The sequence below is a fragment of the Meriones unguiculatus genome, chromosome 1, assembly GCF_030254825.1.
Source record: "Meriones unguiculatus strain TT.TT164.6M chromosome 1, Bangor_MerUng_6.1, whole genome shotgun sequence".
Lineage (NCBI taxonomy): Eukaryota > Metazoa > Chordata > Mammalia > Rodentia > Muridae > Meriones > Meriones unguiculatus.
Window position 1 is genome coordinate 145751266 of NC_083349.1, and position 27821 is coordinate 145779086.

At 51.0% G+C, this 27821-nt stretch overlaps 1 protein-coding gene across 2 annotated transcripts; it reads left to right on the top strand.

Moving 5' to 3' along the window:
• Positions 1-46: 46 nt before the first annotated feature.
• Hif3a (hypoxia inducible factor 3 subunit alpha) lies at positions 47-27089 on the top strand. Of its 2 annotated transcripts, none has more exons than XM_021644152.2 (15): positions 47-120; positions 5604-5794; positions 7309-7454; positions 9772-9856; positions 10604-10716; positions 11055-11263; positions 11617-11723; positions 11977-12124; positions 15238-15350; positions 15967-16157; positions 17672-17773; positions 18642-18913; positions 20161-20272; positions 21736-21811; positions 22836-27089. In XM_021644152.2, the coding sequence occupies exons 1-15, from the start codon at positions 95-97 to the stop codon at positions 22931-22933; spliced, it is 1989 nt and encodes a 662-aa protein (XP_021499827.1). In that variant the 5' UTR covers positions 47-94; the 3' UTR covers positions 22934-27089. The 2 variants fall into 2 exon arrangements, with proteins under 2 accessions (XP_021499827.1, XP_060224909.1); XM_060368926.1 differs by lacking the exon at positions 47-120 and adding an exon at positions 4607-5481.
• The last annotated feature ends 732 nt before the right edge of the window (positions 27090-27821 follow it).

Below are 27821 nucleotides of genomic sequence, written 5' to 3' on the forward strand. Positions count from 1 at the left end.
ATGGAGTGTCAGGGGCGGAGCTGGGGAGGGGGCTCCCACGGCCAGGGGAGGGGGCGCGGGGCGTCGAGGGCTCTGGAACTGCGAAGGGCGAGCCATGGCGTTGGGGCTGCAGCGCGTGAGGTACAGGGTTGGGATAGGATGATGGGGACGGGGGGCTCTCCCTCACGGGGGCTTGGGGGGACCCCTCATCTGTGGGGTGTGGCTCAAGTTGAGGACGCCCTGGGGCGCGCGATCGGGGGCGCATCCCCGACGCACCCTCCACCCTAGAGGGTTGCAGGGGATCAGGGGTTTACCCCAGAGCTCTAGCTGTCCCGCCCCCCTCCCCTGGAACGGCTTTGGGGTTGTGAGCTAGGATTGCCTCGATACAGGGGGTTCGATCCCCGGTCTGCCTGGGAGTGAAACTCCAAGTTCCTATGGATTGGAGGTGGTCGCGTCTGAGCTGTGGCCGCTTCCCAGAGAGGCTTTCCCCCAAGCCCCTGAAATGAGTCTTTCTTGGCCGGCTAACTCTTGTGATAGGAAAAAAAAAAAGAAAAAGAAAAGAGAGAAGAAAAGACAAGAAAAAGAAAAGAAAAAGAAAGTGAAGAGGTTTCCCAGACATAGGGAGTTCCTGGATGACTCCGCTTCTGAGTTCCAGACTAGAGCTTACTTTTCTGCTCTTTCTAATAATCCCCCAAGCTTCAAGTTGCCCTAGAAATGACCAGAGAGAATGTCTCCTTAGAGGCTGTGTGGGACCCAACCAAGGTCTTTTTTTTTTTTTTTTTTTTCCATTCCTAGTTGGGGAGGGGGACTCGCGCCTGTAAACTCGGCGCTTGGAAAGCTATGGGAGAATGATGCTTTCAAAGCCATCCCGGCCTACACGGCAGGATCCAGACCAGTTTTGGTCTACGTAGAGATCTTGTCTCAAAAAAACCTCCAGCAATTTAAAAAGCAGGGTTACCCCTTCTCAATGCCAACGGAACAAGCCTGACCCACTTCCCAAAGCCAGGTTCTGAGTCTCATTCATCTGCCGCCACCCAGTCTGTAATTGAGGGAGGAGGCCCCACCCAAACCCTGTTTGAGGGACTATCTTCGGAGAGCTGTCCTGGCTGATCAAGCCAGGGAGGCAGCGCCCCCCTGTGGCCGAACACAGCTGGGGTCCTCCCGGAAAGAGGTGGGTTCTGTGTTCACCTCGCAACAGGTGCAAAGGACCGTAGGCAGCGGACCCCATTTGGTCAGGCTGCCGCTGGAGACCCCCTAGGCCCGTCCTCCCCAGCTTCCTAGGTCTGACTGGTTTTCTCTACACCCTGTTTTTGCCCCAACCTCAACCCGTTCAGGCTCCCGTTCTCCCGTTCCATTCCAATCTCTGGCCCTGAGCCCACCGGGAAACTCCTTCCCACCCACCCCCCTTGTAGGCTAGCCCTGGCGCCGCCCATGACAGCGCCCCCTATGGTTGTGTGAGACGCCCCTCCTAACTGAACTAGGGTGCTCCCCGCTTGGCACTCAAGGCCAGCCCTTTCCTGTGGTGTCATCCCATGCTGCCGCACACCCACTCGTAACTCGCACTCGCCTCCCGGCCGAGCTCCGGGCCCCCCTGCTCCCCCAGCATGGCACTTGGCATCAGAGGGGGCTTGAGTGATGGTGAGCGGGTCCCTCCGGCGCCCACGCCCCGTGTACCCCCTTCTGGCCTTCGGCTCCCAGCCGTCTCACCCTTTGTGGGGGTTCCTAGGAAATCCAGAATGAGCACACTGCCCTGAGTACCCACCTGAAAGCAGGGCTCCCCGAAAAAAACAGGACTGATGGCCGACACCCCACCGAATGACCATGTGAGAAGTTGGATCAAGGTCAGAGAGACTCCCCACTGACCCCTACCCCAAGTCCTTTCTCCAACCCAAACCATGCCCCTGGCCTCTCAGGTCACCTCCAGCCGATACCAAAGGGGTCTCCGCCCAGGATAAAGCTAAGCCTCCACCACACCTCAAATCCTCTACAGGTTTTGCAAACCCACCGATACCCAGCTTCGAGTCAGAGAGAAGCCCAAAATGTGAGAAAGGGGCTCTCTTAATTTCCTTTCAGGGTAGGGAAGAGATGGGGTCTTTTCTCTCTTAGCTAAGAGGCCACTGGGCCCCGAGTCCCTCTTCCCAGGCCTCACCCTGGGCCTCCAGGCCCCACCCTCTGTTCTCAGCTAGAACACGGAGTAAAGGTGGCAAAGTTCCAGGCGCACGTCCCCGGGCTGGGCATGCTGCCAAGGGGTTGGACCAGCGTTGGGCCAGCTAGGGAGATCTGCAGCAGTGCCGGGAGAGAGGAGAGGACTTGGGCCACCCGGCAGAAAGGAACAGGCAGGGTTCCCTTAGGTGGTGGGCACCCTCCTGAAGAATAGCATTTTAGAGCACAGGCCCTAAAGTCAGGGTTCAAATCCCCAAGCTCCCACTTCCCGGCTGTGTGATCGTAGGGATTTCCCTCCCAGCGCCAGCTTCAAGGCTTGGCTAGTGGGAGTCCACACACACACACACACACACACACACACACACACACAATGAGGTGCTGGGCTCTCCTAGATACCACTTTGTGGCCTCTGGTGATTTCTCTCACCTCTCTTCCCTGGCTTCCTGAGCAAGAAGGTTAATAATAGGTGAGGTGGGTAAGAGGCTTAACTGAGAGGCGGCTGCACAGGCCAGGCTGGAATGGCCACGAGAGCCACACAGGCCAGCCGTGTCGTTGCTCTGAGCCTCCGCCTCTATCTGAGACAGGCCAACCTCGAACTCACTTCATTCGTGGATGACTGGGAACTCCTGCCCCCATGTCCTTAGTGCTCGAATCCCAAGCAGGCCCCACCACACCACGTATGTGGTGCTGCTAGGGAAATGCTCCAACAGCTGAGCTACACACCTCAGGCCCCGCTTCTTTCTACCTGTTAAAAAAAAACTGCGATTGTTTGTTGTTTATTTCATTATCTATTTACTTCTGAACCTGTGTGTGTAGCGGAGGGGTCGTGCGGGCTTGCCTTGAGAGTGTGTGAAGGTCGGAGGACGCTTTGCGGGGGGTCGGTTTTCTCCTCCTCCTCCGTGCGGGTTCCAGGTGTGGCCCTGTTTCTACCGTCTCGTTGCTGTAAGGCAGGAACCAGGTCTCTACATTTCTGAGGGTGCAACACACCATCACTGTTAATTTCACCCCGTCGAGGTGTTTGGGTAAAAGCTGGGCGTATAATCACGCGCGCGCACACACACATACTCACATGCATGACTAACGAACGGCACACACGTGATTGCACATTCAGAGGCCCACAGGTTACTCCAGGGTTGGAGAGAGTCGTAAACTAGGGCCTTTCCTTACTCACAGTAACCGGTGGCCAAGCCTCGCTTCCTGAGCCTCTGACATATATTAACTTATTCAGTTTTTGGTCCACTGTAGGAATGCACCGTGGTCACGCAGGCCTGTAACCCAAGCACTCAGAGAAGAGGCTGAGGCAGAAGGATCTTGAGTTTGGGACCTATCTGAGCTACACAGTGAGAGTGTCTCCTAGCCCACCTCGCCGGGCCCCCAAACCTACGCAAACAAAAACACCCTTTGAGGAGGTACAGGATATTACTATGCGCAGGGAGGTTTAGCAACCTTCCCAGAGTCACAGAGCTAATGAGCAACGGCTGTAATGCTCTCAGAAATGGAACCCTGACCCAGGACAGGCAGCCCCCACTGTTTCACTGAGAGGCCAGAAAACCCGCGAGAGGCCCATACTTCCCGTCTGAACATCCGGAGCACAGACTGAGAGGGTTAGGAGGGTCCCTCCGCAGCCACCAGCTGGCTCCTTCTATGGAGGAAGGAGCTCTGCCACCCTAGGCTTGGAGAGTAGTATTACAGAGCTCAGCTGCCCGGGAGGTGGGGCGCCGGCCCCACCCCCACCCCATCCCCTTCTCTCTCCCACTTCTCTCTGTCCCGGGGCCCCCAGCTCAGTGAGGCCCGCCCACCCCCACCCTCTGGGCAGGAAGACAAACAGGGCTGGAACAGTACAGTACAGGACGGAATGTCCTCTGGGCAGGCAGGACCGAGGCCCCTGCCCCCACCAGCCAAGAGGGAGTTCACGGGGGCGCCCCCTTGGCTCCTCCAATACTAAGCCAGCCTGCCCCCTTCCGGGCCTCACCGCCTTGCACTAGCGGCTCCCCCACCCCACCCCCGCACGCGGACCAGAACATTTTGTAGCCGCTCCCACCCCCCAGAAGTGGCCTCTGCTCCCCCAGTTGAAGACTTTTCGAGAGAGCAGCCTCCTTCCTATCCTTCCTGGGGGAGGGGTTGGACAGCACATGGAGGTGGATAGAGAAAAGCTTGAAAACTTAGGAACCTCACTGACTGGGCTTCCCTAAGTACTGGTTGTGTGGTCTTTGGGGCAAAGGACTTCACCTTTCCGAGCCTCAGTTTACCCTTTGCCAAGTGGGTTAAAAATGCGCCCCCTCAGCCGTTGAGGCCAGGCATGGTGACAAGCCTGTAGATTTGTAATACAAGCGCTCGGGGGAGGCAAGATCAGAAACCTAGGCTCATCCTTGGCTTGGGCTGTATGAGACCCTGTCTCTAATAATAACGAGGTGCAGTGTCGCGCGTCCTTCATCCCTGTTCTCAGGAGGCAGAGGCGGTGGATCTCTGAGTTCCGTCCCTGTGTTCTCGGGGCTACCCAGAGAAATCCTGTCTTGAAAAACTGAATACAAATAAATAAATAAATTTATATTTGGTCAAGTGTGGGGATACATATCTATAATCCCAGCACTCAGGGCATGCCGGCACCAGGATCAGGCATTTATGACCCGCCTGATCCCTATGTGGGGATAAATAAACTTTGGTGTCGGATAAACAACGCTGAGGGTTTTGTTTGTTTGGTGGCCTGTTTTTTGAGACATGGCCTCATTACAAGGCTCCCTGACTGGCCTGGACCTGATTTGTGTAGACTAGGCTGGTCTGGGACCCAGAACTCTGCGTCACAAGAGCTGGGATTAAAGGCATGGGCCACTTACGGGGAAAATAGCCTACTAGTGAAAATGAGTAATTGATAGATATTAACATTACTGATGAAAGGTATCTCTCTTCACACACACACTGGAAAAGTCAAGCATTTGAAGAGTATTAGCAGGGAGAGGTGGTGGGCAGAACACAGCGGATGGTTTGCTGTGTCACACTTGGTGGGGCCCTGCCCCTCTGAAGGCCCCTTTGGTGAGTCGTTAGACCTTGAGATATCGCTGTCTGCGAGAGAATCAGCTTGGCTGAGGACGCGAAGCTGGGAGGGAAGGGGGCCTGGGAGGCTGCAGGCTCTCCGTGCTCCATCTCTCCTTTGGACTCTGGCCAGCTCTACCACCCACTCCCAGCGGGAGTCCTCCCTGTCCTCCAGGCCGAGACTCTAGCTCAGGATATAAGCTGCGGCTAAGTCCTGGAGAAGACAGAGGGCCTTAGGCACACATTCTGGGGGGAGAAGCCTGGAGCGAGGCCCTGCAGAGAGGGCCACATGGACTGGGACCCAGACAGGTAAAATTTGGAGCAAGGAGAGGGGATCCAAGGAGAGAAGCTGTCAGGCCCAGAGATGTCGCCGAACCCCAAATGGAGGTGTCCCGTGTGCAAAACTGTCGCGTGCAATTTCCTTTCCGCAGGTCGAGTACAGAGCTGCGGAAGGAGAAGTCGCGGGACGCGGCGCGCAGCCGGCGCAGCCAGGAGACCGAGGTGCTGTACCAGCTGGCGCACACGCTGCCCTTCGCGCGCGGCGTCAGCGCGCACCTGGACAAGGCCTCCATCATGCGCCTCACCATCAGCTACCTGCGCATGCACCGCCTCTGCGCCGCAGGTGAGCCCCGAGCGCCCCGCCCCCAGCCGCGGCCCGCCGCCGAGGCCCCGCCCCTGGGAAGCCTTCCCGCCCCCCTGGCCGCGTCATCGGCTCTCGGCGAGGCCCCGCCCCTTTGAGTGATGGGCCAGTAGGAGCCTGAGGTTCAGGAAGACCCCTTGGGAGGCCCCACCCCTTAGAATCTAAGGGAGGCCCCTTGAGACCTTAGGCTCAGTGTTTGGGGGGGGGGGGTTTTCTTGGTTTTTGGGTTGTTTGTTTGGGGGAATTTTTTTTTTTTTTTTTTTTGAGACAAGATCTCACTGTGTAACTCTGACAGGCCTGGAACCTGCTCTGTAGACCAAGCTGGCCTTGAACACACAGAGATCTGCTGGCCTCCACTCACCCACCTACTCGCCCTGCCTTTGAGCGCTGGGGTTAAAGGAATGCTCCACCATAACGGCAATATGTATGTTTGTTTTCTTTTATTACTGGAGACTGAGCCCAAATCTAAGGGGTGCAGTACCCAAGCGCTCCACCACCGAGCTATTCCCCCAGCCCCTCACTGGGGGATTCTAGGCAGGAATTCTACTGCTAAGCCGTACCCCAGCCCCTCACTGGGGAATTTTAGGCAGGGGCTCTACCACTGAGCCACACTCCAGCCCCTCACTGGGGGATTCTAGGCAGGGGCTCTACCCCTGAGCCCTCTTTTTACTGTTTTATTTTGACATAGGGTCTTACTAAGTTGCTCAGGCTGGCCTTGAACTAGCTTGGAAAGCCAGGCAAGATTTTGTCCTCCTGCCTCAGCTTCACATGGCCACCATGCTTAGCTACTCCTTGCCCACCTACAGAGGCTCTACAGCCATTTTTTTTTTTTTCAAATTCGTTGAAAGTCTCTTTTCATCATCTTTCCTTTCCTCTAGTTTTATTTCCTGTTCTCTTAGCAGTCACCCAAAGAAGCGCTTGCATTACCCCTACCCCTAACACACACACACACACACACACACACACACACACACACACCTCAGAATCCTGGAAATTTGAAAAGTTTTATTATGGAGGCTCTGCCCATCAAATTCCCTTGCCCCATGGAATTCTAGGGAAGACTTTGCCCCTTTGGGATTCTGTTAGTTGTCCTCTGACCTCCACATGCACAGGAAACAAACAAAATGTAATGGAATTCTGTCTTCTGGCAGGCCCTCTGTTTCCTCCCCAAAGAATTCTAGAAAACTCACCCACCACTCTGGAATTCCAAGTGACCCTAGGCCACTTTGAATTTCAATTCCTCAGAGTTCAGTCTTAGAATCTCAGGGGATTTTGTCCCCTCTGGGAGTCCATGTTCCTGTTTCCAAAGCTTAATGGCCTTGCTCATCCTCTTCCTTGGGACTTCAAGCCCCTGGGATTTTCTCCTACTCACATGGGCATTTCTATGAGTTCATCTGGTTGAGAAAAGACAGGAGGAATCGAGCTAGGGTAGAGCCATGACTGACCACGGCTGCCGTATCGCCTTCTCCCTGCCACCCCCCCGGCTTGGGCACTAGGGGAGTGGAACCAGGTGGGAACTGAGGGAGAGCAACTGGACGCCTGCTACCTGAAGGCCCTCGAGGGTTTCGTCATGGTGCTCACCGCTGAGGGAGACATGGCTTACCTGTCGGAAAATGTCAGCAAGCACCTGGGCCTCAGTCAGGTGAGCTGCCTGCTCTCTGCCTGCCTCACCCCACTGCTGGGGAGTTGGGGGCGGGGACCATGGTTTCCCACACTTAGCTCTTCCTTTAAGGGCAGAGGGAAGAGAGGAATGTCACTAGAAAAAATGGTCAAAGCTATGATGGGACAGCCTAGCTGTAGGAAATGTGGAACTGAGACCTGACCCAGCCTGGGCGGAGATGGACTTAGAGGTTCTTAGGAGAAAGAACATCTCAGCTGAAACCTGGATGGCTTTGCTAGTCGCTGGGATGTGAGGGGAGGAGCAGCGAGGATCAGGAACGTGGATGGAGAAGTGCTGGCACATGCCAAGGTGTGGAGTCAAGATGAGAAGGGAACACTTTGGAAAAATGAATAAGTTGGTTATGGACAGAGGACAGTGGGAGAAGTTGGGGGTGGGGGGAGAGATCAGACAGGCAATGGGTAGGTAATATGTGTCCAGATGAGGTTTGTCTCCAAGACCCTGGGGAACCACAGAAGGTGTCAAAACAAGAGAGAGGTTGTGCTGAAGAGGCAGTTTATAGAAAGGGAATAGACCCAGAGTAGCGGTTAGGAGATCAGCAGGGAGTGGACACCAGTCTCAGGCAGGAGAAGAGCTGGGCAAGACTTTGGGAGACTAGAACTAGCTTTAATTCGTCCTTAAAGTAAGCCTTGTGTGAGAAAGTTTGTGTTCTTTTTTCTCTTTCATGTAAATGGCTGTGCAGTGGACCTCTGTTCCTCCTCCCTGATACAAAGCCCCTCTCCTGATACCAATTTCTCTGTGAGTGTGAGCTCTAGAGTCAGACAAGTGACTTCCCCCAAGGCCCAACCTAGAAGGAGGTAGAGCCAGCCATCAAACCTAGTTACAAGAAGTGGAATTGGAAGAATATCGTGTCATCCAGACACACTGGGTTGGATTTCACCTGTGTCCCCTCCCCCCACTACCGAGCTCACTTCCTAAACTGAACAAGAAACAGGCTCTTGCACCTGCCCAGCAGATGTGACCTAGGGCCTTTGCATTCGTGACTCCTGTTTTTATTTTTTATTTTTTTATGGCTAGTAAAAGATTTATTTTTCTAATCTGGGGGGGCCTGAGTGTGTGTTTGGGCACGTGCGTGTGTGCAAGCGTGTGTGTGCGTCTGTGTGTACATCCACCATGTGCGTTGCGGGTGGATCTTGAATACACGAGTGTGCATCACAGGCACCACAGGTGCCTTCGGAGGCTGGAAGAGGGCGTTGGCTCCCCTGGAACTGGAGTTAGCAGCGGCCCTCAGCAGTTGCCTGTTCCCAGGCCTTCCGTAAGGGCGGCCACCGCTTAACGAATGACCTGTGTACACCACTACCACCTTTTTTTTTTTTTCTTTTTTTAATTTTTGGAGACAGGGTCTTACTCTGTAGACCAGGCTGGCCTAAAACTCACAGAGATCGACCTGTTTCCACCTCCTGAGTGTTGAAATTAAAGGCATGGGTCACCCCACTCTGCACGACTCCCATTTTTAAAGAATTCTCTTACTCTGGAGAACCACAGACTGGCTTCACTTACCTTGCTGAGCTTCCCTCCCCCACCCCTGGAAACAGCATCTCATATAGCCCAGGCTTTCCTTGAACCCACTAGGTAGCAAAGGATGACCTTGAACTTCTGATCCTCCAGCCTCCAAGTCCCCATTTCTGGCATTATAGGTGTTTGACACAACGTCTAGACGATGTATCTGGTATCAAATCCAGGGCCTGGTAAGCCAGCACTCTACCGGCTGAGCCATATCTACAGCAAATGTTGCCTCCTCAAAAAACTGTTGTGGGCACTGTCTTTAAACCAGTATCTCATTATGTGACCATACTGAGATGCCCCCCCATGGACATACATATACACAGTCTCACCCAGTGAACTCTGTTCTGTGATTTGGGGTGGGGGGTGGGGGGTGAGGGAGGCTGGTTTTTCAAGAAAGGGTTTCTCTGTGTAGCCTTGGCTGTCCTGGACTCACTTTGTAGACCAGGCTGGCCTCAAACTCAGAAATCCACCGGCCTCTGCCTCCCCCAGTGCTGAGATTACAGGCCTGCGCCATTGCATCTGGCTCTCAGTGAACTCTGAAAGGCATGGATCCATCTATAATATGTCCAGTCATTTAGAAAGGTCCAAGAGAATACTAGGTGCTGAAAAATGGTTGCTGAATGAATGAGTGAGGGAATGAGGAACTGAGGAGGCAGATGACATTACCCAGACTACCAAGTTGGGGCAGAAGTGATAAGCAGGGAAAAGAGGAGACCAGGGGTCCTGTGAAATGTGTTTTCTCTCCACTACACACTCTGCCCTTCCCCTTCCCCAGCTGGAGCTCATCGGACACAGTATCTTTGATTTCATCCATCCCTGCGACCAAGAGGAACTCCAGGATGCCTTGACCCCCAGACCAAGTGAGTGCCCAGCTTCAGGGTAGGAAACTGACCCAGGCTTCCTCTCCCTGATCTGGAATATCTGCAGAGAGAAAAGTGGAGAAAAGCTACAGCCTTGGACTCCCTTCTCTGGGGCTCCCTTCCCAGGGGCTCCCTTCCCTGGTTCCAGGTCCCAAGTCTGAAGCTAGGAAAACAAGATTTTATTTTTGCCAAATGTCTTGGTGCATACCAGCACTCTGGCGGCAGAGGCAGGCAGACCTCTGTGAGTTTGAGGTCAGCCTGGTCTACATAGTGAGTTCCAGGACAGCCAGGACTACATAGTGAGACCCTGTCTCAAAAAAAAAAATTATTTTTTGTTTGTTTTGGGGGTTTTGTTGTTTTGTTTTTTGAAACAGGGTTTCTCTGTGTAGCCCTGGCTGTCCTGGACTTGCTTTGTAGAACAGGCTGGCCTCAAACTCACGGAGATCTGCCTGCCTCTGCTTCCCTGAGTGCTGGGATTATAGGCCCAGCTGGTTTTATTTTATTTTAAGTGGGGGAAGGCAGAAGGGGTGGGAGATGATTATGCGTGCGAGTGCAGGTGACTTCAGAGGCCCCGAGTGGGTTTTGGAGTTACAGATGGTTGGGAGCTACTTGACATGGATTCTGGGATGCAAGCTCCGGCCCTCTGCAAAAGTAGTACCCTCTCTTTACCTTTAAGCCGCCTCTGAGGCTGGGAGACTTTAACATTTACTTAATGACACGTCCCTGTCCCTTCTCCGTGCGTTCCAGGCCTGTCCAAGAAGAAGCTGGAAGCCCCTACCGAGCGACACTTCTCCTTGCGCATGAAGAGCACACTCACCAGCAGGGGGCGCACGCTCAACCTCAAAGCTGCCACCTGGAAGGTGGGCGGGGCCTGGTCTCTGTGGGGTGGGTCTGACCCCTGAAAGTCTCTCTTCATAATGGAGTTGGGGGTCTCCCAGGCTCAGAGATTTGGCGGAACTCCTTCAGACTGAGTCCAATAGGGCATTAGCGCACCTCCGAAACTGAGTCTCAGCCTCTTGGATTACGTCTCCCAAGTTTCCCGAGGGTTGGGATGAAGATCCCGGAGCTCCTCTCAACTTTAAAGAACAATCAAGAGTCTTTTCTCCCGGTTCCCTATGAGACCCAGATACAGGTGTCCCAGCCCCGTAGGTAGCCCGGGGCTAAGATTGGTACTCACAACACCCCACTTCACCCCAAGGTGCTGCACTGCTCAGGACATATGAGGGCCTACAAGCCCCCTGCACAGATGTCCCCTGCCGGGAGCCCTCGCCCCGAGCCTCCCTTGCAATGCCTGGTGCTGATCTGTGAAGCCATCCCCCACCCCGCCAGTCTGGAGCCCCCCCTGGGCAGAGGGGCCTTTCTCAGTCGCCACAGCCTGGACATGAAGTTCACGTACTGCGATGAGAGGTGGGCAGTGGCTTTGTGTGGCGCCACGCCCACACACCGGCTCCCCGCGTTGGTTCTGCCCAAGGCTCTCTGTGTGAGTGTGAGTGTGTGTGTGTGTGTGTGTGTGTGTGTGTGTGTACCTCTAGGCCATGCCCTGAGCCCTTGGATTTTTGACATAGAGCCTTGCTGTATCCCAAGCCTCAAATTCACAACCCTCCTGAGTGCCATGATTACAGGTCTAAGTGGCCACACTCCTCTACCCTCCCCTCGCCCTTCGGTTGCTGCCCGTCTGCTGGTGTTGTCTATGGTGCCTGACCCTGTCCTCCATCTGCAGCTTGGTCAGGCTTGATCAGTTGCTCTCCATTTTACTCCAGGATCGCAGAAGTTGCTGGCTACAGTCCCGATGACCTGATTGGCTGCTCTGCCTACGAATATATCCACGCGTTGGACTCTGATGCAGTCAGCAGGAGCATCCACACTTGTACGTGACCAACATGTCCCCAGGCCAGAGCCAGCTGCTGCGTAGCCCCAGCTGACAGCAATTGCTGGTCTCTTGGACAGAAAGCCCAGAGCTTTGTGGGACTCCTGTTTCTCCCTGAACCCCAAATGCTAGGGCTGCACAGCCCACAGAACTTTTTATCTTCTGTGACCTCCTATTCTAATTCCAGCTTCCTGAGCTTTCTGTCCCAAGGTGTCCCTGCTGTGACCCTGACCACTACCCACCCTCTCCCCAGTGCTGAGCAAGGGCCAGGCAGTAACGGGGCAGTATCGCTTCCTGGCCCGGACCGGCGGCTATCTGTGGACTCAGACTCAGGCTACAGTGGTGTCAGGGGGACGGGGCCCCCAATCTGAAAGTATCATCTGCGTCCACTTCCTGATCAGGTGAGCAGAAAGGTATAGGGTGACGGCATCTGTCTGTCTGTCTGTCTGTGTGTTGCACACAGGCAGACCTGTGTATTTTGCATGCATAATGAAGTGTATATGTGTGCTTGTATGTGCTGTACGTGGAACACATATGGTCATATGAATATACATGTGTGTCTGCACGTGTACTTTTTGTGCTATTTTTTATTTATTTGTGTTTGTTATATTTTTTAGTTTTTTTGAGGCAGGATTTCTCTTTGTAGCCCTGGCTGTCCTGGAACTTACTCTGTATACCATGCTAGCCTTGAACTCAGGGATCTGCCTGCCAGGATTAAAGGCGTGTGCCACCATCACCTGGCTGCTACTTTTAAATTTTAATTAAAAAAATAATAATGTTGGGGAGGAGGGTCCTGGGGAGATGACTCAGAGGTTAAGAGCAGTGTCTGCTCTTCCAGAGGTCCTGGGTTCAATTCCCAGCAGCCACAGGGTGGCTCCCGACCATATATCCTGGCACCTGGTGCCCTCTGCTGGCCTGCAGGTACACACGCAGACGCAGCACACAAGTAAATCTTAAAATAATCCTTAATAATAAAGAGTTTTGAGACAGCATCTCACTGTGTAGCCTCAGCTATCTTGGAACTCTATGTAGATCAGGCTGCTTTCAAACTCACAGAGATCTACCTGCCTCCCAAATGTTAGGATTAAACATGCTAACCTTTTTAAAGAATGTGTTGGTATTTTGAGATAGGGTTTCATGTTAGCCAAAACTCACTTTGTAGTCAAGGACGACCTTGAACTCCTGATCCTCCTGTCTCAAGTGCTAGGGTTACTGGCATATCCCACAATACCTAGCTTATAGTACTCATTTAAATTGGAACGAATGTGAAGTCAGACAAGATGGCGAGTGTCTGCCGTCTAAGAGCTAAGGAGGCTGTGTGCTCCTTCCACATGGGCAGGGGACCCAAGCATTGAACCAGGGCCGTAGAACAAGCTGTTTACTCAGGAGCCATCCCAATGGCCCTTTTCTTTTTTTGTGTGTTTGTTTGTCTGAGACAAAGTATCATTCTGAGTTACAAGCTAGCCTGGAAATCACTATGTAGCCCAGGCTGATCTCAAACTCAGTAGAATCCTCCTGCCTGGGGCTCCTGAGTTCTGGGATTACAGACATGAACCACTAGGTCCAAGACCCAAATGTGAGGTCCTAGGTCCAGACAACAGCTCCTTTCTCATGCTGACGAGGGGTCATTGGAGAGTGAATGGACCAAAGTTTGTTTATCCATGTGTTGGCCTGGGGACTTTGGGCTGTTTCCTATTTGGGGGAATTATACAAACAGCCAATATAAACATTCTCAAGTGAGATTTTATGAGAGTGCACATTTCCATTTCTCCTGTGTAATCACTCAGGAGTGAAATGGGCGGGTCATACGCTTCCATATCATTTGACTTTCCAAGGAACTGACAGACTGTTTCTCAGTGCTTCATTCCCTTCCGCCTTCCCTTCAGCAGCGCATGGGGACTGCAGGGGCCCCCATGTGGCCAACATGTTAATGTGGCGGCATATTTTCACTTTAGTAGTTCAAACTAATCCAGTAGTCTGGATTAGAGCTCCCACTTAGAGAGGCCCAGTGAGGACTGGAACTGAGATCGACCTCCTGCCTGGCACCCCTCAGAGAGCAGCTAGTCCGGAGACATTCAGCCACATGTTTAAGGCCACACAGCTCAGAAATGGCAGAGCTGAGGTTGGTTATCAAACTCAGTGTGGTGATGCTCCACCGAAAGGTGTAGGTAGGATGAATAAATGAATGAGCTCACGTAGCCTGTGTGCTTATGACACTAAGTGCGTGGAGGTTTTTGTGCCTGCTCTCTTTCTCTAGATAGATACCTACGTGTCTACAGGCATTCCTCTATGTCTGTGTGTACCAAGTGTGTGCCTGTGTCACTGTGTGCACCCCTGGCTTTCAAGGGGATAAAAGCTTAAATTGGCACGACTCCAGGACAGTTAGTCTCCTAACTTTGCCAAGAGCTGCTGGGAGCACCAGACCCACCCTATCGGATGCTTAGGCTAACGATATGCAAATGGACGCATGGTTCTCAACGTCAGACCCACTCCCCCAAAGCCAATTTACCTAGGCAGCATTTGAGTTGACTCCAGGGCCAGAGACTGTGGGATGGGAGGTGCGGGGGACAGAAGGAGGATGTATTTATAAACCTGTTCCCTTGAGGATGGAGATGTCTATGAATAGAAGCTTCTCAAATAAATGCTTATTCATAGAAATATAGCTATGAATTCTTCATATTTGGAAATGTAATGCAGAATATGTTTTTTTTAAGTTTTTTTGAAGGCACAGTCTTCAATAGACCAGACCAGCATCAACTTGACTATGTAACAGACTGATCTTGAGTCCTGACCCCCTTGCCTCTGCCTCTGCATCTTGAGATTATAGGCAGTGTCGACAAGTTCTGTTCTGTTTTGTCTTGTTAAGGCAGGGTCTCACAGTGTTAGCTCAAGCTAACTGTAACTGTCAAGCTTCCTACCTCAGCCTCCCAGGCTTTTAGTTTCATTTCAACACTACTACAGGAGCTAGGCACGTAACTCAGTGGAGAGTTTGCCTAGCATGCATGAGGTCCTGGGTTCAATCCCCAGCACAATAAACAAACAAACAAAAAAAATAAATGAATGCTATTACAGGTTGAGTCTCCCTTATCCTAAGTGTTTGGGACCAAAAGCATTTCTGAGGGACTAGGGCTGTAGTTCAGTTGGTAGAGCATTTACCTAGCATGCCCAAAGCCTGGCGTTCCTTCCTCAGGCCCCATAAACTGAGCACGGTGCTATGTGCCGGTAATCTCAGCACTCTGGAGGGGAAGACAGGAGAATCAGAAGGTCAGGGTCATCCGTGACTACATAATGAGTCTGAGGCCAGCCTGGGCTACATGAGACTCATCTCAAAACAAAATAAATCCTGTTGAGAAAAGCAGTGTGAGAAATTATTTCCTGGCAAACTTCCCTCAGCTCCTGGGTGAAATGGCCTCTGTAGGAAGACAATGGAAGCAGCTGCCAGGGGGCACGTGGGTGGGCAAGGAAGGACCCTGTCTGATTCCTACTTTTCTTTCTGCCTCGCCTCTCCCCCCAGCCGGGTAGAAGAGACGGGCGTGGTGCTGTCCCTGGAGCAGACAGAGCAACACACCCGCAGACCTCCTCAGCGGGGTGCCTCCTCACAGAAGGGTATCCCTGGCAACGCTCCAGGTATGGATCAAGGCCATTGTGTCCTCAGGACTCCTAAGAAGAAAAGTCAAAAGCATTCACCTCGGCTCACCCGGCCCTGTGGACCTGTCCGCCGCTTCTCTCCCCCTGTCACTCACCAGCCCAAGCACACTGACTTCCTCTCAGCAAGCCACATGCTCTTTTGCGTTCTGTGCCTTCACACGTGCAGTTGCTCTGTTTAGAATGCTTTTCCTTCCAGCCCCCCCCCCTTTTTGTCCAGGAGTGAGATGATTGCTTGAGTTTCTTGCCCCTTCCTCTCCTCCCACTGTGGTTCCTTGCAGCTCAAACTTCCCAGGGGTGGGAGGCATGGGGGATTGGTGTGAGGTCATGTCAACAATTCCAACACACAGGAACTGAATGGCCAGAAGCTGTTTGCAGTCTTTGGGCCCTTCCCCCAAGGACCTCCAGGGCTCCACATCAATCTGGCTGTGGAATGGCCCAGAATGAGGCCCTTCGGGTACTCTTTTCCAGCAGCAAACTCAATGGCCATCCTGATGTGCTGTTGAAAATGTCCCCATGATCCTCTAGGCTTAGCACAGCAGAAGAGGGTCAGGCCTTCAGCCCTGTGTACCTGTGCTGTGTTCTGTTCATCCTGCAGACCCTCCTGCTCCCCGGATCCTGGCCTTCCTTCACCCTCCGGCCCTGAGTGAGGCCTCCCTGGCTGCTGACCCTCGCCGTTTCTGTAGTCCAGACCTGCGCCGCCTCATGGCACCCATCTTGGATGGACCTCTCGTAGTCACCACCCCTAGCACCCCACAAACTGCACGGAGACCCCAAAGTCCTCTTCCGGTAAACAGTGTCACTGTCTGAGCACACAGAACTTGTGCTCCTTGGGGCCTCTGGCCTGAGCCTTCCTGTTTCTGTTCTCAATTCTCCATCTTAGGGATGAGATAGGGTTTCTCTAAGACATAGATTACAAGACAGGCATGGTGGCTCACATCTGTGATCCCAGTAGTTGGGAAGCTGAGGCAGGAGGACTGAGTTTAAGGCCAGCCTAAGCTACACAATAAAACCTTGTCTCAAAAACCAAACAGCCAGGCATGGAGGTGCATACCTGCAACACCCGAATTTGGGAGGCTGAAGCAGTAAGAGCTCAAGGCCAGCCTTAGCTATATAGTGAGTTCCAGACCAGCCTGAAATGAGACCCCGTTCTAGTTTAATTTTTGTTGCTGTGACAAACTATCCTGACAGAGGCCTGGAGAGATGACTCAGTAGTTAAGAGTGCTTGCTCTTGCAGAGCACGGGAGTTCAGTTCCCAGCATTCACCCTGGATGGCTCACAACCACCTGTAATTCCAGCTCCAGAGTTTCCAACAGCACCCTCTTCTGGACTCCGTGGGCACCTTCACGTCTCTGAGTGTATGCACACACTCAAAAAAGCAACTTAGGAGAAAAAGATTTATTTTGACTTGCAGTTCCAGGTTTTATTTTATCATTGCAGGGAATTCACAATGACAAGAGCTTGAGACAACAGGTCATATCACATCCATCGTCAGGGGAAGAGAGAAATAAGTGAATGTGTGCCCTCTTGTGCTCAGCATCATGCCTCTATTTTACAGTTCAGGACCCCTAAGGAATGGTGGTCATCCACAGTGGGCTGCATCTGTGTGTGTGTGTGTGTGTGTCTGTGTTATCTGCATGTATGTATGTATGTGCACCTCATGTTTGCCTTGTTCCTGTGGCAGTTGGAAGAGGGCATCATTTCACTCAGAACTGGAGTTACGGATGGTTTTGATCCACCATGCGGGTACTAGGACTCAAACCTGGATCCTCTGGAAGAGCAACGAATTTTCTTAGCTACCAAGCAGTATCTCCATCCCCTACCTCGGTTAACCTAAGACTATGACCCACAGACATCCCCACAGGCCAACTCAGTGTAACAGTCCCTCTCCCGAGGTGATTCCAGTTTGTGGCAAGCTGATAATTAAGCTAACCATCACAGACCCTGCCTTAAAATAATAGATAGATAGATAGATAGATAGATAGATAGATAGATAGATAGATAGATTTAGATAGATAGAGCTTAGAATGAAGGGACACATCTGAAATCCCAGAATTTGGGACCTGGAGCCAGGAAGAGCCAAAGTTCTAAATCATCCTCAGCTACATTGTGAATTCAGGGCCACCTCTGACTATATGAGATAATGTCTCAAAACAAAAACAAGCAAGAAAACTAACAAAACCACCTTTGTTTGCATTACTATTTGACCCTGTGAAGCTCCAGCTTAAGAGACCTACCTTCACCCTGAGCTTTTACTGTCAGCTCCTCCTCAGACTCAGTGTCTCTGCTCTTTTTCCCTCCAGGCTGATCTCCCAGATCAGTTGCTTGTGGGCTTGGAAAAAGCACACAGACTCTCTACTGCCCGGAAAAACAAGACTGTGGAGACAGATCTAGATACTGCTCAGGTGAGACTGGCATGGAGGGGTCAGCTTATCTGGCTTTACAAAAGGGTGATGGCAAGGATGGATGCATGGATAGATGGAAGAGTAGATGGGTGGATGGATGTTTGTGTGATAGATGGATGGATGGATGGATGGATGGATGGACCATTGTTTCATTGATTGGGGATGAGGAAGACAAATGAGCACAGAGAGAAACATAAAGAGAGAGACAGGCCTGGGAATAGTGGCACACGCCTTTAATCCTACCACTCAGGGAGGCAGAGGCAGGTGGGTCACTGTGAGTTCGAGGCCAGCCTGGACTAAGCGAGTCCAGGACAACCAAGACTAAACAGAGAAACCCTGTCACCAAAAGAAGAAAAAAGAAGAAGAAGACAAAGAGATGAGTTAAGAGACAGAGATGAAGAGGGGGAGAAAGAGACACACAGAAAGGGGAGAGATAGACACAGAGACAGACAGTGAGAGACAGACAACAAAATAGATACAGAGACAGGAAGAGTTAGAAAGACAGAGACAGGCAGAGCTGGGGAGACATGGTCAAAAACACAAAGACACAGAAAGAGACAGGCAAAGACAGTGACACAAATGACAGCTATCACAGTCATCATGCCTTACAGCTAAATGTTAAGGACACACAGAATCATGTCCTCTTACACCCAGACCACTTGATCTCTGTGGAAGGGGCATGTACCCCAAGAGAATCCTGGAAGCACCTTGAGAACTGACTACCTACCACAGGCTTTGTACCCATTTGAGAGATAAGGAAAAGCTTCACTCTTCAGGTGAATACTTCAGAAGGGCTAGCACCCAGAACCTAGCCTAGGACCCTCCAGGCCATGGGTCCTGCTGTAAACTCCCTCCTGCCCCCTTACAGGACCCTGACACTCTGGACTTGGAGATGCTGGCTCCCTATATCTCCATGGATGATGACTTCCAGCTCAACTCCAGCGAGCAATTGCCCAGAGCCCACCGCAGACTTCCTGGGGTGGCCCGCAGGCCTCGCGCTCGGAGTTTCCATGGCCTGTCGCCCCCCAGCCCTGAGCCCTCCCTGCTGCCCCGATGGGGGAGTGACCCGAGACTGAACTGTTCCAGCCCCTCCAGGGTGGAGCCCTCTTCAACCTCCCTGATGCCTGCAACTCGGAAGAGGTAAGCCACAGTGAAAGAGGGACAGAACACAGGCATAGAGAATGTCCCCAGCTCACTCCCCCGCATCAGCCCCACCCCTCGGCATGCTTCCTGTCTGCATCTCTCCAGTCAGGCCCTCCATGTTCCCAGCATGTGGCAGGTTAATTCTAACCTCTGTAGTCCTTAACTGACTGTACTCCGTACTGGAGCCCCCTCCACTGTTCTCACCATTTACCCAAATCCCACGGCATCAAGGAATCAATCATTAGGACACATTTACATATGACTTAGTGACTGGTTTTGTTATAATGAGAAGAAACTGGGGCTGGGAATATAGCTCCACAGTAGAGAACTCGCCTAGAATCCAAGCCCCTGCCTAGAATTCCCCAGTGAGGGGTGGGTGGTGTGGCTCAGTGGTAGGGCACTTGTCTAGAATCCCCAATGAGGTTTTGTGGGTGTGGTTTCATGGTAGAGTGCTCAGCTAGAATCCACCAGCCCAGAGACATCCAGTCACATGTTTAAGGTCGCATTAACTCAGCCCCTCACTAGGAAACTCTACTGAGCCATACTCCCAGCCCCCTCACTGATGGGTTCTAGGCAGGTTCTCTAGTGCTGAGCTCTATTGCCAATGTGGGGAGGTGGATGATGGATGGGTAGCTAGAGAGATGGGGGAAATGAGTGAATAGGTAGGTAAATGGATAAATGGGTAGATTAAAAAAATACCAATAGATGAGTGGATTGGGGACTGGAAGGGGAATGGGTAGTTAGATGGATGAATAGGTCGGTGGATAGAAGAATAAATGGAAAGCTCAGTGGGCGGATGAATGGATGGCCAGGTGGATCTTCAGAGGGTATATTAATCATTAGATGAATAGAAATATAGATGGATCACCAGATGAATAAGAGGATAGCATGACAGGTGAATGAGTGAGTGAATAAATGTATTCATGAATGAATGAGTGGACAGATGGGTGAGAGGATGGATGGATGAATAGAATGAGTGAGTGGGTGGGGAATGAAGTGGGTGGATGGATGAATGGATATTCAGGAGTGAGGAGAAGAGGTGGATGAGGTTCCTTGTGTGGGAACTGATGGGTCCCCGTGGAGAAGAGTGAGAGGATGCCTGGTGAGGTGGGTGGGTAGGTGGACGTGGCGGCATGTATGTAAAGGGATAAACAGTTGTGTGGGAAGGGCATCAGCCTCCAACACAGGTACCTGCCCTTGCCTGGGTTTGCCGTATTGTGAGAGTCTTGCCTGTCTCTCTACAGGGCCTTGGCCCAGAGCTCAGAAGACAGAGGGGTGGAGCTGCTGGAAACCAAGCCTCCCAAGCGGTCCCCCAGACTAGAACCTGGAAGCTTCGTGCTACCTCCTCTCAGCCTGGTAGACTCAGAGACTTGGGGTTGTGGTGGGGGAAGGGGGGCTCTCCAACCCTCTGAACCTAGCAGATTTCAAACCTCCTATTTTATAGATGGGAAACCAGAGAGAGCCAGGGGCTGGCTGAAGGTCAGATGGAAGATCAATGGTCCAGCTGGAGACAGGACCTTGATCCTCTAGAGCTGCTAATGGGCATGAAATGACTTTGCAAATTCATGGCTAGTGCCAAGAAGAGACATGATGTAGGTCAAAAGAAGTGAGGATGAGGAGGAATCGTCTCTGTCCCCATGGTCCCCCTCCAAAATGAGAACAGCCTCAGATCTGGAGTACCTCTGTAGAGTTTAAAGAGTAAACACTAGTGCCAAGTGTGGGGCCCATGGCCATAACCCCAGCCCTAGGGAGGCTAAGGCGGGGGTGGGGGGTTTAGCAGACTGAGGTCAGCCTGTCTCAAAACAAAACAAACAAACAAACAAACAAAAGAAAACACAAGAAAAGAAATCTATTGTGCACAAGAGCAAAGTCTGCTTTATTTCTTGAAGCCACCCCGGGTTGTATGACCTCCACAGTGCCTCTCTCTGTCTCCCACAGGGCTTCTCAGCTCCATCGTCCTCAAAAACTTTGAATGTGAAGAGTGTTACTGATAGTATCCATAGCTCCTATTTACTGCGTGCAGATCCTGGCTTCACTATGTACCTCATGAGATTAACTTATTTAATCTTCGCAAGCATACTTCAATAGTGTTTATTATAGTATTTATTATAGTAATAAATATTGTTATGGTGAGACAGTTGCACGGGAGAAGGGAAACAGCATTGTCAGTCAGTCTAGATAGCAGGCTTAGAGGTGGTGCTGGGAAGAACTTGGTGACAGGCCAATGGCCTGAGTGTGACATATGCAGTCAGAGAGCTGCTGCAGCACCACCTCTGGCCATTAAGGGCTGACACCTTCCTGGGTGTCCCACAGCCAACCCACAGCAGACCCCAAGGGAAGCAGCTCGAGCTTTACCTTCCTCTTCCCACCTGCTAGGGTGGCCCGTTTGCTGAATCCAGCAGGAAAATTCAGGGCAAAATTACACAGCAATGTGGTAAGCCTCCTGGGGCACAGAGGCAAAGCAAGGAGGAAGGTCACCCTGAGGATATCCCAAAAGTCTCACCAGACTCCAGTTAACCACAGCACAGTGCTGCCCTGTTGGAAACTTGATAATGATGTTTGTGGTGGTGACAGAGCTAATGATGTTAAGGATGCTGATGATGTTGATGCTAATAATGGTGATAGTGTTGATGCTGCTGATGGTGGTGTTGGTGCTGATGATAGTGTTGATATGCTGATAGAGTTGACGGGATGATGATGCTAATGGCTGTGTGAAGCTGATGATGACGGTCATGGCACTGCTACTGACATTAATGGTGATGGTGATACTGCATCCTGAGGGTAGTGATGATGACAACTCTGTCTCCCTAACTCCCCAGAGTTTCCTTCTGCAAGGTCGACAACTCCCAGGGAACCAGCTGAATCCCCCACTCCTGGATTCCCGTGAGCCCTTGGGTGAGTCATACAGCCTGAGCATACAGAAACTTCAGGCCTTTTCTTCTCTTATGGTTCTATAAACGCTTGAGAGAAGGATGGAACCACCTTAGCAGAGGGTGAAGGAGGGTGAGTTAGTTAGGATTTTTTTTTTCCTGTGTTGAAACACTGTAACCAAAAGCAAACTAGAGGAAAGGATTTATTTCTCATCACTGAAGGAAGTCAGGACAGGAACTTAAGCAGGGCAAAACCTGGAGGCAGTAACCGATGCAGAGGCCTTGGAGAGGTGCTGCTTACTGGCTTGCTTCCCCTGACTTGCTCAGCCTGCTTTCTTACAGAAAGCAGCCCAGGGATGGTGCCACCTACAATAAGCTGGACTACCTTCTCCATCAATCACTAATTGAGAAAATGCTGTACAGGTTTGCCTACAGCCCAGTCTTATGGAGGCATTTCTCGAGTAAGGTTTCCTACTATCAAATACAGACAACCCTTTCCTCTTCTCTTGAGCCCTATGGAGAGAAAGAGGGACCCTAAGGAGGGTAAAAACTTACCTTGGGTTGGAAGCCAAGGTCTCCTGGACCCAGATAAGGCTCCACTTTAGCGCTTGACCAAGTTGAAGGAACTCCACAAGGCAGCTCACAGCCACGTGGCTTTGGGACAGCTGCTTGTGAAGCCTCAGCTCCCCTATCTACCAGGGGGGACCCGTGACTATATTTCTTACCTGGAGGACCTGTTTGGAGGAATGAACTGTGGAGATGCTGCATGGGCAGAATTGAAACAAGCACCTCCCCTTGTGGCTGCAGGGCAGGGCAGTGCTGGTTTGCAGCCTTTCTGCCTTGTTTGTCTTTCTATGGTGATCTTCCCCTGCAGCTACCAAAAGCTTTGGCTTCACTTGCAGCCTCAGGTGGGCTGTGGCTGGAACTCAAGTTGTCAGGGTTTGCAGCGAGCACTATACCCACTGCACCATCCTACCAGCCTGCCTTCCTGCTTTTAGATGCAAGCGCATGTACGGTTAGGTGCTAATTCTCTGGTGGTTTTTCTGCAGGCCCAGCACCCTCGCTGCTCTCTCTCTACCAGCATGAGGAAGCTGTGCAGCCCAGGAACCACTTCCCAGCAGCAGCAGGCTTGGCCCAGGCCCGCTGAGTCAGCCCTCCTCTCAGCCTCCTTCTTCTACCCCCCAAAGGACTCAGCCACACTCCACACCTACAGCCCACAACCAGGATGGGGCCTCTCTCCTCTGAGTGCCCCCCAGCTAGCCTCAGTCCTACCTCAGCCCCCCAACCCTCTGCCTTCACCCAGTTGGAGGCTACTTCGGTGCTCTCAGCTCAGTGACCTCTGGGAGGGGTGTGTGTGACCCCCTCCACCTCCTCTCAGGACTTCCTTTGGAGTTCTCCATAGCTGGTTACCTCACAGCCCCTTCCTCTGACTCTCTTTGCCTTATTTGGGAGACTGAGGGGTTGGGAAAGTCAGGGATCTGTCTCTGACCCTGGCCTCATGGAGCTTGGACAACTGTAATCACATTTTTTTCCCCTGTCCCTCTTCTATCGCTTTACTTTGTCCATTTCACAACAAGGCCTTCAGTCACTCTGCATTGCACAGGGTCCACAGAAATGCAGGTCTTTCCTTCCTTGGGGACAAATGTGGGTAGACTTTGGGCCAGACCTCACCTCCCAAGCTGCCTCCTCAGTTCTGCTTGCCCTTTCCTGACTTCCTGTGAGCCCCAACCTTGCCTAAATAATGACTTCCTTTGCAGTCTTCCAATTTTAGCCAGCAACTTCCTCCACTCAACAGACCCAGAATTTTTGACCTTCTCCGTATCTAAAATAGTTGACTTATACCTTTACAGTTTTTAGACCACACAACCTCTGCCCTTCCCTGGTCCTAGGCTATACTACTTTCTCTCTTTCCTGATTCTAGACAACAAGACCCAGGGCCTTGTATGCAGCTCCTGGTCTTTGTTGGTTCTTGATTGTATGACCTTGGCACTTTCCTGGTTCTAGAGGCCTGTGGGCTCTCTGGTTCTAGACTTTCTACTTCCTGGTTCTAAAACATACAAACCATGGCTTTTCCCTGGCTCTTCAACTCCATACCTCTCATCTTCTGTTTCTAGACTATGAGGACTGTGACGTTCCTTGCCTCTAGACTGCACTACCAGTGGTCTCCTCTGGTTCTAGGCTTATGACCTCTGGCCTTCCCTTGTTCTAGACACCATGGTCTCTGGCCTCCATGGTTCTAAACTGTGTTGTTCCTGCCTTCTTTGGTTCTAGACTGTGCAACCTCTGACCCTCTCTGAGTCTGTACATGCTCCAGCCTTTTACCTGGTTCTAGACTGCATGCCTTATGAACCTGCTGTGGTTCTAGACCATGCCACTTTTCTGGCCTTTTCTCTGATTCTAGACCACAGGCTTTGTGGCCTTCTATGGTTCTAGACCAGTGGTTCTCAACCTTCCTAATTTTGCAACCCTTTAATACAGCTCCTCGTGTGTGATGACTCCCAACCATAAAATTATTTTGTTGCTACTTCATAACTGTAACTTTGCTTCTAATATGAATCATAATATAAATATCTGATATGCAAGGTATCTGATATGTAATGCCCAAAAGGGTTGCAACCTACAGATTGAGAATCGCTATTCTAGATTATACAGCCTTTGACCTTCTTTGGTTCTAGGCTATGCTGCCTTTGGTCTTCAGTGGTTCCAAGCTGTGTGGCCACTAGCCTTCTCTGGCCTTTCCTCGTTCTAGACTGTGCTATTATTAACCTACCCCTGGTTCTAGACTCCTTCATCTCCAGTGGTATGCTACAGACCTCAGTTTCTTCAAACACATCTAAGTCCAGATTTCATGGTCTCCAGCACTTTCTTGGGCTGGCTCTCAACACCCAATTCTACTGTTTTAGAGTGGGATTTGAATGACACAATCTATGAGGTTCTCTGCCTCTAAAGCCTACAACCCCCAGAATCCTTTGGCTTCAAACCTCATTCTGTAATTTGCTCCGGTTCTCACACCCGCTGTTCCCTGTCATTGCAGACTCTCTGTGTATATGGTTCAGAGGATTAAAGCCAGGGCCTTGTACATGCTAAGCACAGACTCTACCACTGAGCTAGATTCCCAGCCCTTTCTTATTTCTTATTTTGAGACAGGATCTTCATTGATTGCACAGACTAACCTGGAACTCAACTCTGTAAACCTAGACAGGCCTGAACTCATGGTCCTCCTGCCTCATCTTCCCAAGTACCTGGGAAATACAGTTCGTTGAGACTGCGCCCAGCTGATCTTATTATTGATTCCCTCTTGTTTCTGGATCCCACACTCCAGGCTTCCTATGGTTCCAGTCTTCCTGATCTGTAAGATATTTTGTTTTAAATACAGACTTCATTTCTAGATCATTTTGGTCCTAAGCCTCAGGATGTCTAGCATATTGCTCTTGAGGTCTCTGCACTCAAGAATTTAAGAACTGCTTTCCCTCAGTAAGGAGGGGTAAACTGAGTTTGTGTCTTGAGCGTGGATCTGGCACTTCTGGGGCCAGATACCATGTACCCATTCTCTTGGGTTCTAGATTTCATCACTTCCATTATACCCATGTTCTAGACTATGCAAACTCTAGACCTCACAACTTCCAGCATCCTCTGTTCTCTCGGAGGTGGAAGCAGGCAGTTCTGTAAGTTCAAAGCCAGCAGGTCTACAGAGCAAATTCTAAGACAGCCAGAGCTACACAGAGAAACTGTGTCTCAAACAGCAACAACAAAAACTCATCTTCTGGATTGTGTTACTGTTTTGAGACATTGTCTCATACCCATTGACCATGAAATTGTTATGTAGTCAAAGATGACCTTAAACACATCATACCCTTTCACCCATCTCTCAAGCGCTGGGACTACAGGTATGCTGGTTTTTATGTGGTGCTGGAAATTGAACCCAGAGCCTCATGCATGCTGGGCAAGTACTCTACAAACTGAGCTACATCCAGCCTTTGTAAATGTCTTCTGCTTCTAGATCTTGTCCCATGAATTCCTTTGGTTCTAGACCCCACAATTTCCAAGTTCCCCTTGCTTCAGATCTTATGATTCAAAGTACCCTGAATCTAGAACACAGCTTGAAAATATCAGCTGATATGTCTTGACTTACATATTTCTTATTTCTCTAGTTCCAAACCTTAGAACCTCAACTCCTTCTAATTCTAGATTTTAATCTTAAAATCCCTGTGGGTTTTAGAACTTAATTTGGGGGACTTTACTGAGGGTGGTGGTGGCAGGTTCTCTTGTAGACCAGGCTAGCCTCCAAGTCACTAAGTTGCCAAGGGTGACCTTGAACTGTGACCCTCTACCCTCCACCTCTCAAATGCTGGGATTGCCAGTGTGCACCAGCATGCTCATGTTATGTGATGCCAGGAATGAAACCCAACTTTGCACATGACAAGCCTGCACGCTACCAACTGAGACACACCTGCTGCCCTAGGCTTTTTTCTCATTCTGTCACTACTTCGTGAATCACCGGGGTTCTAGGCCTCATTTCCAATTGCCTGTGGCTTCTGATCCTACTTCTTCGAGTTCTAGAGTGCAGCCTCCCGATGTTTCTTGTTGTAGAATCTAGAACTCATCCTATAGATTCCCTTGATCCAAGATCTTGCACCCCTTTACTCCCTCTGTCCAAATCTAATCCTTCTAGCTCCATGCTAGGCTTTCCAGCCCTCATTGAACTTGTCTCTTTCCTTAACTTTCAAGTCTCCCCATCCCAGATCCTCCTGCTCATGCACTTCACTCAAGCCCTTCCAGTCTCGGAGCCCTAAAAATTCTCTATCCTAGAACCCCTTTCACAAGCTGCCCCAAGACTTCAGGCATGCACTTAACCTTTACTCCAGGTGATAGGGACCTGAGGTTCCCTCCCCTTGCTAGAGGATCCATAATCCAGCCGCAGGCACACGCACAGCCCTATCTGCATATCTTCAGGTGGGGAAAGAGGGCAGGACCCCTCCACTGTCTCCTGCCAGCTATGCATCTTCCATCAGCCCAGATCCCCTTCCACAGTGGTGCTACTGGTGGTCTTCCACAGGAAAAGCTTCCCCTCTCTACTGTATTCACCCCTCTGGAAAGCACTACTCAATTTGTCTTGTCAAGAGGTGGCCTGCCCAGGTGCTACCTTGAATCCCCTCCCCCCTCACGGGTGTTATGGGCCCTCTGTGAAGGAACTGTCTTGAGCTAGGAGACAGGGAATGCCATGGCTCAGCCATGCTTGGCTCAGAAACCCACAAAAGTCTCCAAAGCCACAGTAAAGACTTCGCCTTGGAAGGCACCAGAGAGATGTGTGTTGACTCATCTATGGGGTCGCTTTGGAGGTTGTGGGTGTACTGCGTAGCTGATATTCCTTGCTTGTGGAGAGTGAGACAGGGCTGTTATAGGCCAGACTAGCCTCAAACTCACTATGTAGCCAAGGATGACCTTCCAACTTTGATCCGTCTGCCTCCACCTTTTAAGTGCTAGGATAACAGGACTGTACCAACACATTTGGCTTATTATGATCCTTTCTGTGTGTGTGTGTGTGTGTGTGTGTGTGTGTTTTCATGCATGAGTCTGTGTGTATGCTCGTGTTACTAGTTTGAGTAAACATGTGGGTCTTTGTGTAACACTTCTGTGTTGGGGAGATGTGTGATTCCTTCTACATGTCAATGTTACTATTTGGATTTTTTTCTGTGATTATTTGTGTAATTTTTTAATTGGGATTTTTTTTTCATTTTATTTGTTCTGTGTGCATGAATTGGGGTGTGCCTGCATGCCATGTGTGTGGACATCAAAAGATGACTTGCAGAAGTTGGTTCTTGCCTTCCACTATGTGGGTCCTGAGCATCAAAGTCTCTAGGTCATTAGGCTTGGTGGAAACATCTTTACTTGCTGATGCCTTTCAGTAGCCTGTGGACTTTGTTTATATTTGTTTGTTTAATCCAGGGTCTTATATACCCCTAGACAACCTTTAACTCACTATGTAGCCAAGAACTCCTGATCCTCCTGCCTTTATCCCCCTAGTGCTGGGATTA